Here is a 14037-nt window from a genome sequence, read left to right as displayed (position 1 = left end):
GCTAAATTTATTACTAATTAATGTTAGATGGCATTGGCCTTGAATTCAATCTGGCTCAAGGTTGTCAGCGAGATGTAGGATTTGTGATTTCTCCAAAAAATATAGATTTGAATTTAGTCAAGACTTAAAAATTACAACCTAGCTTAAAAACCAGCTGAAATTGCCTAAATATTATTTAGAATGTTTGCTTATTCAGGTCACAAAAACATTGTGGCGCCTTTGATCGAGGGAGGCGCAGACCCAAACATTCGCAACGGCAAGGGATTCACGCTGCTGCACCAAGCTATCGTCGAAGAGGACTCGAGGACTGCTATCTACTTGCTCGACCATGGAGCTGATATGGATGCCTTGTAAGTTGCCCTATCATTTTTACTATTGATAGTAATGGGGACGTATTTCCTAAAAACCCCGCATCGGTAATAATGCGACAATAGGACTGCAATAGGCGGTTAAGCAATCTTATCACCATAGAGAGGAGGAGTACTCATCTCAATTTTTGACTGTTAACCTACGGTGACCATTTTCGAGTAATGCGTCTTCGATTACAATGCTGTCAGTTTTTACTGATAAAATCCACTCTTTTTTTTTCTTCTCTACCACGAATGAGCTAAATAATCTGGTCCTTCGAGCCGGATGTTTGACACTAATATATTTGAAACAGGACGGAAGCTGGTGAAACTCCTCTTCAGTTAGCCATCCACTGCCGCCTCGGCTTGGTGGTGGAAGCGCTGTGCGTCCGTGGAGTAGACATGAGCAGACTCGATGCAAATGGAGTGCCGCCTCTGTGGGCCGCTCTGGACTCTGGACAGGAGGAAGTTGCTAGCGTAAGTTTGACTTTATTTCGTGTGAATTTAGGTCGAAAACGGCTCTAAAGAGTAAATAAATAGTGCATCTGAAATTATTATCGAGTTATTAGTCTTATTTGTCTCCTTTTTGTGACTAGTAGATGGAAGTAATTTGTGTCGTGTAATTTTGGTAATGTTTAGATATTTATTACTTGACCTTCATTGGTTGGGTTTTTATGGCGGTCAAGCTGTAGATTCTGGCACACCACCACATACATATTTTGAAATATAATTTTAGGTTTTATTTGTAGATCTTGGTGAGGAACGGAGCTGATGCCGATTGCTGGGGCCCTGGTCCCGATGGATGTCTTCAAACTCTACTTCACAAGTTAGTGTTTTATGTCATTATTTTATAATCATCATGGTGAAATGGCCACAGTTTGCAAAAAGTTTTCTAATATAATAGAATAAGTGGATTTAAAAAAAATCTATTAAATAATGAAATCTTCTTACTCAATAAGAGATTGCTTTATTAAGGCCTTTCACCAACTTTGATTTGGTAGTCCACATTGTTGGTCAACTGTAGATACAATATTCAAAAACTGCTGCATATTGAACTGGTTTTTCCCTTGTAAAAATCTTAAATGCATACAAAGAAAACGTGCGTTTTGAATTACCTGTATTCCAAGACAATAATAAGGTTATTGCCATAGAATACGTATACGAATAATAATTTTGAGTTATGTGCCTTATTACGAAAAGTTGCCTAATAAGGAAACTTAATTTCACTCATTGCCGATAGCATCTCCACGTCTCGGCTATTATTTACGACTGCAGCATTCGTATGCGGTCGGCGCCTTAGTTTTAAGGGCTACGTGCACCGAATTGAGCCGCTTGTATTGTTTATGTCATTCTACGAAAATGAACCAGTGACGTGAATACTAAGTGGCGTCGGTGCATAAGAGTTGCATTGCGTTATACTTGAGTTTAAATTCAGACTTTAGCTCAGTAACAACTACGAGTACCTGCATGCTGCAGAAATTACTGTATTGACTACAGGTAGGTACTACCTTTAAAGGAACATACGATGAAATAGTTTCGTTCAACACATATTTACTTCAGAAAAGGCTTACGCCCGTATTCTCAAACGATGCTCGCTTAAGTGAAGCAGCAAATCGAAAGCACAGCGTTGAATAGAGCTCTGTGATTGGTTCATGTGTCACCCTGTGCGTCCACGCGTACTGTGAGACCTCATAGTACTGTTTGTAAATACGGGCGGTAATTTACAAGACTAAGTATTGATCTCGTTGATAGTGTTAAAAATGCTAAAAATTTCAACGCTAAAATACTTATCGGTATCGCCTTTAACAGTAGTAAGTTTTCACTAGTGGACACACACTTCAATTTGTGCTAATTTAACATCCTTGTAATTGACAACTTCTTGCGCCGACTCAAATGCCTATTTATTTAACTAAAACTGATGGAGGGAGACTAGTTGAAAACTATGTACATAATTTTCTAGCTAAACATTTTTAGAGAAGTGTAGCCTTGGAATAATTAATTAATAGTGTTAACTACATAACAATAACAATCGAAGACGTCATCAACAACCAAAGCTATCTTCCAGAACGATCGATGAGAACAAAGAGGCGCTCGCGACGTTCCTTATCCGCTTAGTGTTTTGTAGAGAAGTTTTGCCATGAATTAATGGTCACAACCCAATTCACACACTCGATGACATCTTCAACAACCAAAGCCACCGTTCCGAAAGTTGTAAGGGTGGACAGCTACTCTTTCTCAAATTGCAGGCCTTTACATACCTGCCTTGTGTTTCGTTCTTTAGTGTTAATTAGGGAACTGGGCATAAAATAATCTGATATACCTTCCCCTTGGCCAGACTGCCCGACCCCTGACCTAAAAGCTGGGTACGCCCATGACAAAAACTATCTTCCAGAGCGATCGACGAGAACAAAGAAGCGCTCGCGACGTTCCTTATCCGCTCGGGCTGCGATGTCGAGTCCCCGCGGCGGCCGGGCGCAAACGGTGCGGGCGCAGACGTCGTTGCGGATCAACACACACCGTTGCACTTGTGCTGTACTTGGGGGCTTACGGAGGTCATCCAGGTAACGAATCTAGGATAAAAAGGCATATACATATGCCCTAGTAAACATGGTATGAAATTCTTATACCCGTTCGATCAATTTGTCAAAATAGCTAAGTATACGACCCAATGCAGCACACTGCAGACTTCACTTCAGTCTCCAACCTAACTATAGAAAGCTTCAGTCTGGCATTCGGCAAGTGACCAATCTTAAGGTCAAATGCTATCAAATCGCGACGTTCCTTATCCGCTCGGGCTGCGACGTCGAGTCTCCATGAAGGCCAGGCGCAAACGGTGCGGGCGCAGACGTCGTTGCGGATCAACACACGCCTTTGCACTTATGCTGTACTTGGGGGCTTACGGAGGTTATCCAGGTTCGTTCTAGGATAAAAAAAGCATCTAGGATATTAACCCCTAGTTATGACATCAAATCGCTAGGAGTTCTTTTGTTATCACATTCAAAATTATCCGTTCGACCAATTTATCAAAGTAACAAAGTAAGTANTCCAAAATTACGTCCCAATGCAGCACACTGGCTTCACCCACACAACTATGGAAAACTTCAGTCCCGCATTCGGCAAGCTAATCTTACGGTCAGATGCTATCTAACCGCCTCAAGATCTCTAACTAGACTTCACGACTCAATTCGAAATCGGTATCAAAGCAGATCATGAAATCACGTTTTGCGTGGTTGCATCAAACGTGTAGTAACGAAGTAAAATCATTCCAGACTCTTCTGGAACACGGCGCAAACATAAACTCCAAAGACTTCGAAGGGAAGACGCCTCTTCACATCGCCATAGAGAACCAGCACTCGGCGATCATCTCGCTGCTCCTCTCTCAGCCGGGCATAGACTTGTCGGCCAGAGACAACAGAGGAGTGTCGCCATTCGCCGCTGCGCTGACAGCGAGAAACAATAAAGCTGCTCAAGCTATACTAGAAAAGAATCCGTCCGCGGCCGAACAGGTATGTCCTCTTTTAAACTGTTAATATTTTATTCAAGATTCATTTCAGATAATATTGAAAGTTTTGTAATATTCTAATCACGAAGACACATACTATACCATGAAATGAACTAACATACTTTTTTTGATCTGGGTTAGAAAATGGAATCTACCCATTTTCAAAAAGTAATTTATGACATGACATGTGACTGGTTTTTCACACAATGAATGGTGCCTCATTACTAAAGCCCGGTCTCTGAGCACGTAGAATTTGCTCGCACACTCACTGCGGGCGCCCGTCGCATAGTCGCGACACCAATATAATTACGCGCGAGCGATAAGGATGGGCAGCTTGGGGTCAATGGACAAAATTCTACGTGTTTCTTCTAATTTATCCGGCTCGAAGGGCCACGAATCTTAGAGACACAAATTAATGATGATTTTTTTAATCTTATATTTTTAGGTCGACAAAAAAGGTCGCAACTTCCTTCACGTGGCCATCCAGAAGTGCGACATGGAGAGCGTGATGTTCCTGCTATCGGTCGAGGTGGACGTGAACTCGCGCGTGCAGGACGCGTCGCTAGCGCCGCCGCTTCACCTGGCGGCCGCCGCCGGCAACGAGGTGCTGCTGCGGAGCCTGCTGCTGGCCGGCGCTAGGCCCAACGACCGCGACGCGCACAAGTGAGTGTGATAATAATATACTGCTTTTTGCCCTTTTGTTCTTTGTTTGCTTCTAGCATAATATCACCACCGGCAGGCCTATCTCTACATACAGTCCACTCCATCGTTTTTAACATTTTGGCCAGCAATCCTTTTTTGATATTGTTTATGGGTTTTATACTTTTTTTTTAATATTGTTTTTTAGATTTTTGAAGTTGCTTTTGTACGCTCTTGGGTTCTAGTGAAAATGTCTTGAGCAATATGAAGTCACTAAAGGTAGCATTCGGATCAAGAAGACCGCGACGCGAGACCGCGACTCGAGACCGCGACCGGCAACCGCGACCCACTGCTTTATATGAATTAATAGGAAGTGCTGACGGATGCAAGCAACCGGGTCGCGCGACGTGTGGGCGTGGCCTGCCGGCTACTTGCGTCGCGCGACTCGGTCGCTCACAAGGCAGTGCCGTGACGCGACAGATGCAAAATGGCCGTGTTTTCTTCGTACGAAGACGAAATTTTAATAGAATTAGTAAGTTTCGTATAGGTCGCACGACTCGTGTCGCGAAGATTCGTAAGTAGCTGTCTCCCTGCGACCTGCGACCGTTTGCCTGTCGCGGTCTCGGGTCGTGGTCTCTCGTCGCGGTCGTCTTGATCCGAATGCTATCTTTAAGGTATAAGGCGACCGCGACGCGCACAAGTGAGTGTGGGAGCTAGTAAAGGTATAAGCCGACCGCGACGCGCACAAGTGAGTGTGGGAGCTAGTAAAGGTTTAAGGCGACCGCGACGCGCACAAGTGAGTGTGGGAGCTAGTAAAGGAGTAAAGGTATAGGGCGACCGCGACGCGCACAAGTGAGTGTGGGAGCTAGTAAAGGTATAAGGAATCAGGATCGGGCTTAACCAAGAAAAAGTATGTAAATAATGGAAACTCCTGAGTGACACTGATCGCTCGGTGCCAACGCTTCATACACGTCGACGGTCAGCGTGCGTCAGCGCGATTCTAAAACCAGCCATAATCCCACTAGGTCGGTTCAGAATAGTCTCTTCTCTGTGTCACTAGTGCAGTACTCCAGACTATGTAAGTCTAAGTACCTGAATACTAGTGTGAGCTATGGACTATGTAAATGTATTCTTCTTTTCATTGTGTGCTTATATTCTGATGCTGGGCTTGAAAAGTCGTCATATTATGCAAGGTGTCTCAACAAGATTACCAGGCTTGCTGTCCGGATTTATGTCTTTTCGTATCACCAAGATGTTATAATTTTTAGAAAAAGATCTGTTTAATAAATCATTCTATCTCTGATTAGACGCACAGCCTTACACGTGGCAGCGGGCGCAGGCCAAGCCGTCATCGTGAGCGCGTTAGCCAGCGGCGGCGCCGAGTGCGGCGCGGTGGATGCGGCTGGAGACACCGCGCTGCATGTAGCGGCGCGAGAGGGACACGCCGCCGCCGCGCGGGCGCTGCTTGCTGACACTGATATAGACGCTGCTGCTACTAACCTCAAGGGTGAGTGTGTTGACGTTGACCAACATCTGCCATTGTCATAAGGGTGAGTGTGGCGCGGTGGATGCGTCTGGAGACACGGCGCTGCATGTAGCGGCGAGAGAGGGACACGCCGCCGCCGCGCGGGCGCTGCTTGCTGATACCGATATTGATGCTGCTGCGACTAATCTTAAAGGTAAGTGTGTTGACGTTGACCAACATCTGCCATTGTCATAAGGGTGAGTGTGGCGCGGTGGATGCGGCTGGAGACACCGCGCTACATGTAGCGGCGCGCGAGGGACACGCCGCCGCCGCGCGGGCGCTGCTTGCTGACACTGATATTGATGCCGCTGCTACTAATCTTAAAGGTTAGTGTGTTGAATACCGACTCCAAAGGTGGGGACACCGATGTCAAGAGTGAATGAGACACAATGGTCGCGGCTAGGGACGCGGTGCTGAACTGCATGTGGCAGCGGGCGCGGGCCAAGCCGTTATCGTGAGCGCGCTAGCGAGTGGCGGCGCCGAGTGCGGTGCGGTGGATGCGGCTGGAGACACGGCGCTGCATGTAGCGGCGCGCGAGGGACACGCCGCCGCCGCGCGGGCGCTGCTTGCTGACACTGATATTGATGCTGCTGCTACTAATCTTAAGGGTGAGTGGTGACACTGACGTCAAGAGTGAATGAGACACAATGGTCGCGGCTGGAGACACGGCGCTGCATGTAGCAGCGCGAGAGGGACACGCCGCCGCCGCGCGGGCGCTGCTTGCTGACACTGATGTAGACGCTGCTGCGACTAATCTTAAGGGTGAGTGCTGACGCCGACACAACGCCGATATCAAGGGAGAGGGCGGCGCGAGGGACACGCCGCCGCCGCGCGAGCTCTACTCGTCGATACTGATATAGACGCCGCTGCTACTAATCTTAAAGGTTAGTGTGTTGAATGCCGACTCCAAAGGTAGAGACACGGCGCTGCATGTAGCGGCGAGAGAGGGACACGCCGCCGCCGCGCGGGCGCTGCTTGCTGACACTGATATTGATGCCGCTGCTACTAACCTCAAAGGTAAGTGTTAATGCTGGCTGACACAACACCGCCGACTTCAAAGGTGAGTGTCGTGCGGTGGATGCGGCTGGAGACACCGCGCTGCATGTAGCGGCGCGCGAGGGACACGCCGCCGCCGCGCGGGCGCTGCTTGCTGACACTGATATAGATGCTGCTGCGACTAATCTTAAGGGTGAGTGTTTTGACCGTCAGCAGCAATCATCACCGACAGACGCCGTTACGTCGCCACTAGCATAAAAGTGATTGCGTCCAGGACACCGCGCTGCATGTAGCGACGTGCGACGATCGTTACTTGCTGATACTGATATTGACGCCGCTGTGACTAACTTCAAGGGTGAGTTCTGATGCTGGCACAATGAAGACTGACTTCAAGAAGGAGTATGGCGCGGTGGACGCGGCTGGTGTCACCGCGCTGCATGTAGCGGCGCGCGAGGGACACGCCGCCGCCGCGCGGGCTCTACTTGCTGACACTGATATTGATGCTGCTGCGACTAATCTTAAAGGTGAGTGTGTTGACGCCAACAACAAGGGTGGTGTGGTGCATCTAATCTTAAGGGTGAGTGTGTTACTGAGTATACACCGACGATATAAAGAGTGAATGAGACACGATGGTCGCGGCCGGGGACACCGCGCTGCATGTAGCGGCGAGAGAGGGACACGCCGCCGCCGCGCGAGCGTTGCTCGCTGACACTGATATCGCTGCGACTAACCTTAANGGGAGCCACTACAGGTATAAGGAATCAGGATCGGGTTCGACAAAGAAAAAAATGAGCTGAAGGTTTTTTACTTGTATATCTGTATCCGCCTCTGCAACCGACACGAACACCTCAACGTGACCACGACCGCTCTGCCAAGAAACGAATAAGAGGAAGAGAATATAGAAAGACCCTTTCTTTCTATGTCGCTATTGCAGTAGTGCAGACTATGTAAGTACCTAAATCCTAATTTAGTGCGGACTGTGGACTATTTATATGTATTCCTCTTTTTTGTGTTCATATTCTGATGCCACTTCAGAAATCACCGTATTATCTAACGTGTCTCGACTCGACCGGATCGCCGGTGTTTGATAGTCGATTGGAAGGTGTCTTTCCAGGATACCAAGATTTTATAATTTTTAGAATAATATTTGTTTCATTTTTTTTTCTCTGATTAGACGCACAGCCCTACACGTGGCAGCGGGCGCGGGTCAAGCCGTCATCGTGAGCGCGCTAGCGAGCGGCGGCGCCGAGTGTGGCGCGGTGGATGCGGCTGGAGACACCGCGCTGCATGTAGCGGCGCGCGAGGGACACGCCGCCGCCGCGCGGGCGCTGCTTGCTGACACTGATATTGATGCTGCTGCGACTAATCTTAAAGGTTAGTGTGTTGAATGCCGACTCCAAAGGTGGGGACACCGATGTCAAGAGTGAATGAGACACAATGGTCGCGGCTAGGGACGCGGTGCTGAACTGCACGTGGCAGCGGGCGCGGGTCAAGCCGTCATCGTGAGTGCGTTAGCCAGCGGCGGCGCCGAGTGCGGCGCGGTAGACGCGGCTGGAGACACCGCGCTGCATGTAGCGGCGCGCGAGGGACACGCCGCCGCCGCGCGGGCTCTACTTGCTGATACCGATATTGATGCTGCTGCGACTAATCTTAAAGGTAACTGTATTGATGCCGGCTGACACAACGCCGCCAACTACAAAGGTGAATGTGGCACGGTGGACGCTGCCGATTACACCGCGCTACATGTAGCGGCGCGCGAGGGACACGCCGCCGCCGCGCGGGCGCTGCTTGCTGATACCGATATTGATGCTGCTGCGACTAATCTTAAAGGCGAGTATATTATTGCCGGTACAACGCCGACTCCAATGGTATGAGGCATAGTGGACGCCTACGCATAGAGGGCGCTGCACGTGGCTGCGCGAGAGGGTCATGCCGCCGCCGCCGCGCGGGCGCTGCTTGCTGACACTGATATTGATGCCGCTGCTACTAACCTCAAGGGTGAGTGCTGACACTGACGTCAAGAGTGAATGAGACACAATGGTCGCGACTGGCGACACCGCGCTGCATGTAGCGGCGCGCGAGGGACACGCCGCCGCCGCGCGAGCCTACTTGCTGATACTGATATTGATGCCGCTGCGACTAATCTTAAAGGTTAGTGTGTTGAATGCCGCCTCCAAAGGTGGGGACACCGATGTCAAGAATGAATGAGACACAATGGTCGCGGCTAGGGACGCGGTGCTGAACTGCACGTGGCAGCGGGCGCGGGCCAAGCCGTCATCGTGAGCGCGCTAGCGAGTGGCGGCGCCGAGTGTGGCGCGGTGGATGCGGCTGGAGACACCGCGCTGCATGTAGCGGCGCGAGAGGGACACGCCGCCGCCGCGCGGGCGCTGCTTGCTGACACTGATATAGATGCTGCTGCGACTAATCTTAAGGGTGAGTGTTTTGACCGTCAGCAGCAATCATCACCGACAGACGCCGTTACGTCGCCACTAGCATAAAAGTGATTGCGTCCAGGACACCGCGCTGCATGTAGCGACGTGCGACGATCGTTACTTGCTGATACTGATATTGACGCCGCTGTGACTAACTTCAAGGGTGAGTTCTGATGCTGGCACAATGAAGACTGACTTCAAGAAGGAGTATGGCGCGGTGGACGCGGCTGGTGTCACCGCGCTGCATGTAGCGGCGCGCGAGGGACACGCCGCCGCCGCGCGGGCTCTACTTGCTGACACTGATATAGACNTTAAAGATTAAAGAATTCTTAATCTGTTCGTGCAAAAATCTTTAAAATTAACGTAGCCGTTTGGGAGGAGTAGGGAATTGAATTAAAAAATCGATGTCCCGTATTTATTTTTTTAATCCACAACAAAGAGACGTAGGAAAAATTCAAACGTGTCAAATGTAGTCCTTGAACTGTTGTATAACATATATTTTTTTCAACTATTTCTGTCCAGCAGTAAAAGAGGAGTAGGCTTTACAAAATGACCATTTCACGCGGATTGAGGACACTAATCGCCTTAAAGGTAAGTGTGTTGACTGGCTTCACCGATACGCCCCGCCACTAGCATCAAGAGGGAGTGCGGGGCGGTGGACGCGACCGGGGACATGACGTCCAATGACGTCACCGTCCGTCAATCGACCTCAAGAGTGGCGCTCGCAGTACAGTGCCGGAGATGCAGCTGACTTCAGCCATTACTTTTAGATGATCGAACTTTTATTGTCAACCACTTAAGTCATCGATCTGCACGATAAATTTTGAATTTAACGAAATACTTAACTAGAAAATTATTTTAAATCCTTTTCAACAGGACGTAACCCTCTACACGAGCTGTGCTGGTGTAAGAAAGACAACGCAGCCACGATATGCGAAATATTCCTCGAGTTCATGCCGGACTACCCCATCAATAGGACTGATTTACAGGTAAGGTGTTTCTACCCCTACTTATAATATACATAACATCAATAAGACTTAAAATGGCATTATCAATGATTTCAGTTTGTTTCATGAATACTGCAAGGCACATAACCAAGTGCATTTCTGCGGTAGTGTGTTTGGTTACGTCAAACGCCGCGAAACATCAGACGTGCGTATCATGATAGCAGGGTTACTGCGAAACATTATAACGTCCCGAAAGGTAGTTTGGTAACATTCGAAACTTCGGATAACGATTTCGGAGTAACCCGCAGTTGTTTCGTCGCTTGTCACCTCTCCGACTTGTCCATACCGCATGAACCTGCTTAGTAAAGCGAACTGTAAACACTTCAATATTGTTAATAACTTGCAGGGTAATTCCCCGCTGCTGCTAGCCTACATGAACGGGCAGGGCGCGATGTGCCGCGCGCTCGTGCGCGCCGGCGCCTGCCTCGCGCAGGAAAACAAAGATGGCGTCTCCATCTTCAACTACCAGGTAACTGCCACGCCGGTTTCAATGAGGGCTATCGTTTTTATACTTAACAGTTGGCACCCCTGGCGATTGACAGGACCTTACTTTACAGTGGCGCCATCTTGATGAGTGCAAATACGATAGTCCTCCTACCACTTTCGCGCTCACCAGTTGGTGCCACTGTCTTCGCTACTAGCAAGTGACAGGACCTTACTCTACAGTGGCGCTAACTGGTGAGCGCTAAAACGATAGCCCTCATTAAGATTCACTTTGCCATGTGACGTGCACTGGGCTTACATTCTACATAGTTCTACGTGGACGTACCTAAATGTGACACACAAGCCCTACTAAAGTACCGAAATAAATAAATAATTACCTCATGTGGAACTCGAAGCAGGATGAGTAAGGTGCGTCTAAATCCTGCTTTCAAATTTTAAAATCTGCATCTTTAGGTGTCGGCCGACATAGAATCGTCATTTTTCTAAATGTCAGAATATATTAAATCAAGTGGTCCGGTAAGTAAACGCTATAAATTGTTGTATTTGCTATGCAGGTGGCGACGAAGCAGCTGCTGCATAGACTCCTAGACGCGCTGCCGGCCGAGGCGCCGTGGGCCGAGAGCGACCTGTGCCAGGAGTGCGGCACTAAATTCACGCTTACTATGAGGAAGCATCACTGGTATGCTATATTACATTACATCTATAGCGAATACAATGTACGGNGCGGTTAGTTCGACATCCTTTAGGAGCAAAAAGTCTGTGAGTGTAAGCATCTCGTATACGCTAGGAGCGACTGGCATAAAACCAAGTGTATCTCTGTGGTAGTGTGTTTTGATACGTCAAATGCCGCGAAACATCAGACGTCCCGAAAGGTATTTTGGTAACATTCGAAACTTCGGATAACGATTTCGGAGTAGCCCGCAGTTGTTTCGTCGCTTGTCACCTCTCCAACTTGTCCGTACCGCATGAACCTGCTCAGTAAAGCGAACTGTAAACACTTCAATATTGTTACTAACTTGCAGGGTAATTCCCCGCTGCTGCTAGCCTACATGAACGGGCAGGGCGCGATGTGCCGCGCGCTCGTGCGCGCCGGCGCCTGCCTCGCGCAGGAGAACAAAGATGGCGTCTCCATCTTCAACTACCAGGTAACTGCCACGCCGGTTTCAATTAAGATTCACTTTGCCATGTGAGGTGCACTAGGCGGGCGTACTTAGGCGTGTGGGCGTACATTCTACATAGTTGTACGTGGAGGTACCTAAACGTGACTCACACAAGCCCTACTAAAGTACCGAAATAAATAAATAATGACCATTCTGACCTCATGTGGAACTCGATGTATAAGGTGCGTCTCAATCCTGCTTTCAAAATCTGCATCTTTAGGTGTCGGCCGACATAGAATCGTCATTTTTCTAAATGTCAGAATATATTAAATCAAGTGATCCGGTAAGTAACCGCTATAAATTGTTGTATTTGCTATGCAGGTGGCGACGAAGCAGCTGCTGCATAGACTCCTCGACGCGCTGCCGGCCGAGGCGCCGTGGGCCGAGAGCGACCTGTGCCAGGAGTGCGGCACCAAGTTCACGCTTACTATGAGGAAGCATCACTGGTATGCTATATTACATTACATCTATGGCGAATACAATGTACGATGTAAACTTCAAAGCACCGTCTGACTTTCCGAAACTGCTCCGAATCCGAAAGCGACGCAGAGTTAAGAAGCACAGAACTCCCGTTGTAGAGTAGACGTGCAAGATACGAAATTCTTCTCCAATCGTTGCTAGCTACATTCTAGCACTAATAACTAATGACGTCCAAGTCCATTTGCCATACAAAATCTATTGGAGAGTGACGTTTTGACAGCTCATAAAAATATTTAACCAGGGTGTTCTAACATCTATTGTGAATGCTACATGGATCAGCTGTTTTTTAACAATATTATTATTGATCTTTAGTTAGATTGACCATCGTCGCTTTTGTGCTAGCCTATAGAATGGTTCTTTAGTGTATTTTTATTACAGTCGTCACTGCGGTCGTATGCTGTGCAACAAGTGTTCCAGCCAGGACGTGCCCATACTGAAGTTCGGCATGAACAAGCCGCAACGCGTCTGCGAGATTTGTTTCAACGTGCTGCAAGTCGGCGCCAGTTAGTAACGACGAGGCTCCGTAGACTGCGGTGTGATATTCGCGGGTAGATGCATAGATCGCTGCGTCCGGGTATTGCCGACGATGATAAGGCAGACAGCAAGCTCAAGAATTAGATACTTTCTGATTTAATATAAATAATATACTTAGCAGATTAGGCAATAGTACGGATAACGGCTCAACAAGTACTATGGCACCGTATGTAGTTGTTAATAAGGTCNATAAGGTCGGTTTTTGTAACTAGTGTATTTGCAGTCTTGCACTTTGCCCCTCGTCGCCAATTCGGGTGCAGCGATGAATGAATGCAGCTGAATGGCGTGTGCGATGGATGCGAGCTATGCGTATTTTATATTTTATACTGATTGTTAGTAGATATTTTATTACTTAAACTGTAAAACGGACTACAAACGTATCCGATATGCTTGTCAGTATAGTTATGGAAGGATGTCAGTGCATCCTGAATTTTATTACTTGATTATTTTAATTTTGTTAAGTATTTTTTAGGGTCACAAAATGTGTTATTAAGACGGTTTTATGTTGGGATGTAGATCTCACATTATGCTTCAATAAACCAATTATATGGCTAAAATAATTATAATAGGCTAGTTGCCTAAAAAAATTTTTTTAGTCCGTAATGTTTAATATCAAAAAATATTGGACACATATATTTTTATTTGTCAATCTAACAAATAATTACATAGTTATGGTGCGTTGAAGTTGCGCACGACGTCACAACGTGCGGCATTTTTAAGCAAGCGTTGACGTCACGGGCCTCTTCTTATGAACTTTGGGGCGCTTTATCTCTTTAAATTTTCATTAGTTTGAAAAAGTGAAAAATACGTGTAGAGTATTTTTTTATAAGTTAACTGACGGACTAATTAAAACTCTTGCTTTTTGACCCAGGCAACATCCCCATTATGTAGTTCACAGGCAGTTAATTTAAAAAAAAAGCCGCACGATATCTATTTTCCATTCAACGATTATTCGTGATAAATTGTTTAAC

The 14037-nt window shown here is 47.6% G+C and overlaps 1 protein-coding gene across 3 annotated transcripts in view; it reads left to right on the top strand.

Moving 5' to 3' along the window:
* LOC114350604 (rabankyrin-5) overlaps positions 1–13133 on the top strand; it is a 56704-nt gene extending 43571 nt beyond the window's left edge. The window contains exons 11-21 of one of the 3 annotated variants that reach the window (XM_028301466.1): positions 197–350; positions 662–824; positions 1097–1173; positions 2740–2908; positions 3617–3853; positions 4295–4512; positions 8184–8383; positions 10318–10430; positions 10795–10917; positions 11447–11571; positions 12911–13133. In XM_028301466.1, coding sequence (XP_028157267.1) covers positions 197–350; positions 662–824; positions 1097–1173; positions 2740–2908; positions 3617–3853; positions 4295–4512; positions 8184–8383; positions 10318–10430; positions 10795–10917; positions 11447–11571; positions 12911–13040 — 1709 coding nt within the window. In that variant the 3' untranslated portion in view covers positions 13041–13133. Of the gene's footprint in view, positions 1–196; positions 351–661; positions 825–1096; positions 1174–2739; positions 2909–3616; positions 3854–4294; positions 4513–5795; positions 5996–8183; positions 8384–8497; positions 8704–10317; positions 10431–10794; positions 10918–11446; positions 11572–12910 lie in introns of those variants that run through there. The other 2 variants (XM_028301465.1, XM_028301468.1) reach the window with 2 other exon arrangements.
* The last annotated feature ends 904 nt before the right edge of the window (positions 13134–14037 follow it).

Source organism: Ostrinia furnacalis, unplaced genomic scaffold, assembly GCF_004193835.3.
Source record: "Ostrinia furnacalis isolate ACB-3 unplaced genomic scaffold, ASM419383v2 OfSCF0922, whole genome shotgun sequence".
Taxonomy (NCBI): domain Eukaryota; kingdom Metazoa; phylum Arthropoda; class Insecta; order Lepidoptera; family Crambidae; genus Ostrinia; species Ostrinia furnacalis.
The sequence above is the reverse complement of the archived record's forward strand: the minus strand, read 5'-3'. Positions and strand labels throughout refer to the sequence as shown.